Source organism: Protobothrops mucrosquamatus, unplaced genomic scaffold, assembly GCF_001527695.2.
Source record: "Protobothrops mucrosquamatus isolate PMUCROS unplaced genomic scaffold, P.Mucros_1.0 scaffold1116, whole genome shotgun sequence".
Classification (NCBI taxonomy): domain Eukaryota; kingdom Metazoa; phylum Chordata; class Lepidosauria; order Squamata; family Viperidae; genus Protobothrops; species Protobothrops mucrosquamatus.
The window spans coordinates 178,180-183,939 of record NW_015387335.1 but is presented as its reverse complement, the minus strand read 5'-3'; the positions used below and the strand labels follow the sequence as shown (position 1 = coordinate 183,939).

Genomic DNA, 5,760 nt, shown 5'->3' with positions numbered 1-5,760 from the left:
TGATGTATGTGAATGAAAAGTTTGAAATTCAAAAGTAAATTAAGTTGAAGAGAATTAGGATTAAGGAATGACTGAAATATAGAGGGGAAATTAAGCTTAAATAAGTACTTTGAAAATAGGATATAGTGATTTAACAAATTAACTTTTACAAATATAAGTGAAATATAAACTGATCAGAAAAGATATTATAGGTAGATGTCATAAGATAGATAAGCAGTATAGTATTTTTATAATACGAAATATGAAAACATTGGGATGGTGTATCCCCTGAGTCCTACGGGAGAAGGGCGGGATATAAATCCAAAAAATAAAATAAATAAATAAATAAATAAATGGAAAATCTGGATATTTAAATGATAAATATTGAGAAAGTTATAACTGATGAGAACTGTTTGAATATTAAAAAGAAATTAAGCTTAAATAAGAATTATGAAAATAAGATATATGATGAACTAATAAGATGATTTTTATAAAAACACGCTGATAAGAAAAAAATGTCATGTATGGACATTATTATTTGTACAAACATGAAAAAAATGTTTATATTTAACCTTTTATGCATTGAAAATATTAACATTATATTTGTTTAAGGTTGAAGAAGGAGAATACTATTGGGAGAAGGGAAGTTGAAAGAAATATACTATTAACTTAAATACTAATTATGGAAGTACAAAAATTAATTATTATTGACTGTTAATTAACTACCATTGTTTTTTTTCCAAAATTTATGAACCAAGACAACACGCTGTACACTAGGCACTAAGAATTGTTATTGTCAATAAAACATTTCTAAAAGAAAAAGAAAAAGTAGAATATGGAAAGAAATAAGCCATGTTGTAAACTTGCAGGGAGAAGTTTACAGTAAAGGCTGTAAACAAGATGAGAAGTTGCTTCTTTCTTTCTTTCTTTCTTTCTTTCTTTCTTTCTTTCTTTCTTTCTTTCTTTCTTTCTTTCTTTCTTTCTTTCTTTTCCCCCCTTTATCTCTTTCTCTCTCTCTCTCCTTCCTTCCTTCCTTTTTTCCCTATTTACTTATCACTTTTGTTTCGCTTTACTTTTCACTAATTTATTTGCAGTCACGCGACTCTTTTTACTTTGCGAAAAATAATTAAAAAATAAAATAGGGGCTGGGAGCAGGAGACAAGGACAGGAAAATGGGCAATAACACCTAGCCACCACTATTAAATTGTTGCTGGGAGAAAGGATGATTAAGAGATAAGAATAGGGGTCTCGTATATATGAAAATTATATATATTATTACATATGTTTTTAATTCATCTTTAGGTCTTACTCTTCAGTACCGTTGTAACTTTGAACAGCCACTAAATGAACGGTTGTAAGTCAAAGACCACCAGTACTCTTTTGTGATAGGAATAAATAGAGATAGCAGAGAAGATACTCTCTCAATAGTCCTTGTTTTTGATTAATTAATATTTTCTGTGTAATTTTTGTTTCTTCAAAGAGCCTAATTTTCTGAGAGTGACTGCAGAGAAGGAAGAAGACATTGGAAGACTGAAAACTGGACATCAATTCCTTGTATTATGTTTTCCAGCATATGTCTGAGAAAGCAGAAATTAGCGGTTGGCATTATCTTACTCATTAGTGTCACTAGTCTGCTATGGGAGAAATTCAAACAGTGAGTACTGTATATGAGTTTGTATTTCTTCAAGCAAACTGGATAGGAAGCCACAAGTTTTTTTTGTAGACATTTTCAGTATAATACAATACAAGTAGTCCTCAACTTAACAACAGTTCTTTAGTGACTGAAAAAAGCGGCATGGCTGTTTTTCACACTTACAACCATTGCAGGAACCCCATGGTCACATGATCAAAATTCCGACACTTGGCAACTGACTCATATTTGTGACGGTTGCAGTGACCTGGGGTCATATGATCCCCTTTTGTGACAAGCAAAGTGAAGGGGGAAGCCAGATTCACTTCACAACCGTGTTACTCACTTAACAATTGCAGCGATTCACCTAACAACCGTTGGCAAAATAGGTCGTTAAATGGAGCAAAACTCATTTAGCAATGGAAATTTTGGGCTCAGTGGTGGTCGTAAATTGAGTACTGCTTGTATTATTAATATAAGGGTTAAAGTTCTGTGATTTGAGGAGTGGCATATATCAGATTCCTCACCTAAGGATAGTTTGAACTAAGACTTTGCTTGTTCTCTGGGACAAATTCTTCCCCATCTGAGGAACAGTCCTTGGTTAAATCATAAAGGCATCTATTTGCAGAGGCACCCTTATTTGGGGATTAAATCCACTCTTAAAACTTCAGGTGCTTTTAAACTATCGGAAAGAAAGTGGTGAGGGGGTGGATTCTTCAGTTCAATTCAATTCAGTTAACCACCATTTCCTCTATCTTTTCTAGTAAACAGGTCCAGTTAGAAAAAAAAATAACATGCCAGAAAGTGAATCAAGTTTTAAAAACAATGGCTTTCTTAGTAAGGTGAGTTTGCGGTTTTCCAGCTCAAATGAGCGATTGCCTAAAGTTATTTGTTTGCATGCTTTATCATTTATTTATTGGACTGATATAGCCACCTATCTCAAACCTGGCTGGGAATTCTGGGAGTTGAAGTTCACCCAAATCTAAAACAACCACTGTTTAAGAGTCTTAATTAAGTCGGAGTAGTCTCCCATTCAAATTAAGTTTCATGCGTAGAAATTATTTCAGATATTTCAAAATTATTTATTGGAGTACAGTTGGTGAAATGTGGAAACTTTTAACTCGTTTGCATGAGTCCTCGGCAACATTAAATATTTGTTCAACCCTTAACTGAACAAATATATAAATGAAATATAGGTTTAGTTGCTTTGTCTGATTCTGGCTCAGTTACAGAGAAATACCATCATGTTTCTTCATTATTATTAGGTGCAGTATTACCTAAACCTTGATGGTTTTTTTTTTTTATTAAACAGATACAACATGGGTTTAATTTCATTTTCTCCCCTATATATTATATAAATTCCTTGAGCAGTGGTAGCTTATGATGCCTTAAAGTCATGGCTGTCATACCACTTATTCTTCATAGAAAATATTTAAAAAATAAAATAAGGAGAATTTGGGGGAAATGTTAAGGCAGAAACCTTTTAGAGTACGAGTGCCCAAACTGCAACCCAAAACCCACTTATGCATTGTCGGGTGCTGAGTGGGTGTGGCCCATTGGGTGGGTGTGGCCCATTGGGTGGGCGTGGCTGCGATGGTAACAGCAGACTGAGCGAGACTAAAAAGTTCAATCAATCAATTCCAACTTTGCAAGATCTTTTTTTTCCCCACAAGAAGTTGAAATTGACTGATTGATTGAACTTTTTTTTTTTGTACACGGCGGCGGAGGCCTAACGCGAAAAGGTTTTATAAAACCCAGCTGAAGGGCCTAGGACTGGGGCGACGGCGCACGTGCCCACAGAGAGGGCTCTGAGTGCCGCCTCTGGACCCGTGCCATAGGTTCGCCACTACTGAGTTAAGGAATGTACACACACACATACACAAACACAAACACAGACCCAGAATAGATAGATAGATAGATAGATAGATAGATAGATAGATAGATAGATAGATAGATAGATAGATAGATAGATAGATATGTATTAGATAGAGAGATTAGATGTAGATTAGATTAGATTAGGTAGAGGTCTATAGGTAGAGGTATAGATTACAGATAGAGATAAGATATAGATAAATAGACAGACAGACAGACAGATGGATACACACCTATATACATATATATTAATAAATATACCTTCACAAGAATTATATCAAGTTTTTATGAATCTGCGTTGGAGCTTAATTTCACTCTGCCTGGTCTGGGAAGGGAGGTACCATTAGAAAGTTCCTGGGAGAAAATGTTTTCTTCTCTCCATTTTAATGATAGTGCTGGAAGTCAGGATCCATTATTTAAGAATGGAAAATTCTCCATGGACGAGGTGCTAAGGTGGCAGCTGATGCTTATTCAGGAGTGCCCTTGGAAACCCAATGCTACAGCCGTTATGCAGCATAGGTAATAATGCTACTGGTTTACCCAAATCACAGTTTGAAAAGGTATTGGCTTGCCTGCCTGTCAGACCTGCCACAAACTTAAACCTCTAAATGGAAAACGATCCTTGGCTCCATTTGCTGAGAACGGTATATTTTTTTAATTAGAGGTCGTGGATTGCAGCAATGCATAGCCAGAACTGAGATTCGCGCGTCAAAATCCCTATGTTATACTTTCCCCTCCTTAACTGTCTTTCGTTTCCCACCCCAGGTTAACCAATTAAAATCTTGCAACCTGGCTTTCCTAACGGTCAGATCGAGCATGCTCTGGTATGCCGCTCTCTCCTCCTTCCAGCTGGGCGACCTTGAAGCAGCTTCTCGAGAAGGCACAGCACCTACTTTCGGTTTCCCAAGCATTCCCCATTTCGTCCCTCTTCTCCATAGTTCATGGCAGTGTCACCGCATATCAGCAAAGCACAAGCAAGCCCAAGGTGGCAGCTGACACTGCCCTTTGATTACTTTAACCATTGGACAGGTTTATTGCATGTAGTACTTGACTTATAACCGTTCACTTATTGACTGTTTGAAGTTACAACCACACTCAAAAAGTGACTTACGACCAGTCTCCGCATCTACAACCGTGACAGCATTCCCACGGCCATGTGATCCAAAGTTGGCAAGTGGTATTTATGATGGTTGCAGTGTCCTGGGGTTATGTGATCACTGTTTGTGATAAGCAAAGTCAATGGGAAAACCTCATGATTCATTAGGCTGCATTAACAGAGGGATAGAATCAAGATCACATGAAGTATTAATACCACTTTACAATACCTTGGTAAGGCCACACTTGGAATACTGCATCCAGTTTTGGTCACCACGATGTAAAAAAGATGTTGAGACTCTAGAAAGAGTACAGAGAAGAGCAACAAAGATGATTAGGGGACTGGAGGCTAAAACATATAAGGAACGGTTGCTGGAATTGGGTATGTCTAGTTTAATGAAGAGAAGGACGAGGCGGGACATGATAGCAGTGTTTCAATATCTTAGGGGCTGCCACAAAGAAGAGGGACAGGCAGGACAAGAAGCAACGGGTGGAAACTTCACGTGATCTTGATTCAATCCCTCTGTTAATGCAACTTAGCAACAGCAATAGCACTTAGACTTATATACTGCTTCACAGTGCTTTATAGCCCTCTCCAAGCGGTTTAAAGAGTCACCATATTGCCCCCAATAATCTGGATCCTCATTTTACCGATCTCGGAAGGATGGAATTTAGGATTGCATTGACTTTTTTGGCTGCTGCTGCACAAGGATCCCTTTCCAAGTTAACCCCCACCGCTGCCTTCTTTTAGAGCAGAGCTGGGACAGTGCTGCAATGCCTCTCATCGGCTGGTGGTAACCAAGGAAAACGCACCGCTGGGATCCACCATCCATTTTGATGGTGTGAAAGTTAAAATTATAACTGTGGATTCCAAGCTGACAAATATGCTATTGGAGGTAAGAGAAGATGCATTGTTTGGGTTTTGGTGGGAGGGGAAACCAATGGGGGCAGGACGTGTTAGCAGAATACAGGTAATCCTTGACTTAACAACGGTTCATTTAGTGACCATTACAATGGCACTAAAAAAAGGGATTTATGGCTGTTTTTCACACTTACAGCCCCATGGTCATATGATCACTGACTATGATCTTTAAAGCGCTCCATGGCATCGGACCTGGCTATCGGACCTGGCTATCTTCGAGACCGCCTCCTGCCACAGATTACCTCCCACCGACCTGTACGCT

At 37.9% G+C, this 5,760-nt stretch overlaps 1 protein-coding gene across 1 annotated transcript in view; it reads left to right on the top strand.

Moving 5' to 3' along the window:
• Positions 1–3,917: 3,917 nt before the first annotated feature.
• Positions 3,918–5,760, top strand: part of LOC107291316 (alpha-2,8-sialyltransferase 8F-like) — a 6,684-nt gene continuing 4,841 nt past the window's right edge. Inside the window, exons 1-2 of the mRNA XM_015820308.1 lie at positions 3,918–4,000; positions 5,328–5,472. Coding sequence (XP_015675794.1) covers positions 3,918–4,000; positions 5,328–5,472 — 228 coding nt within the window. The remainder of the gene's footprint in view (positions 4,001–5,327; positions 5,473–5,760) is intronic.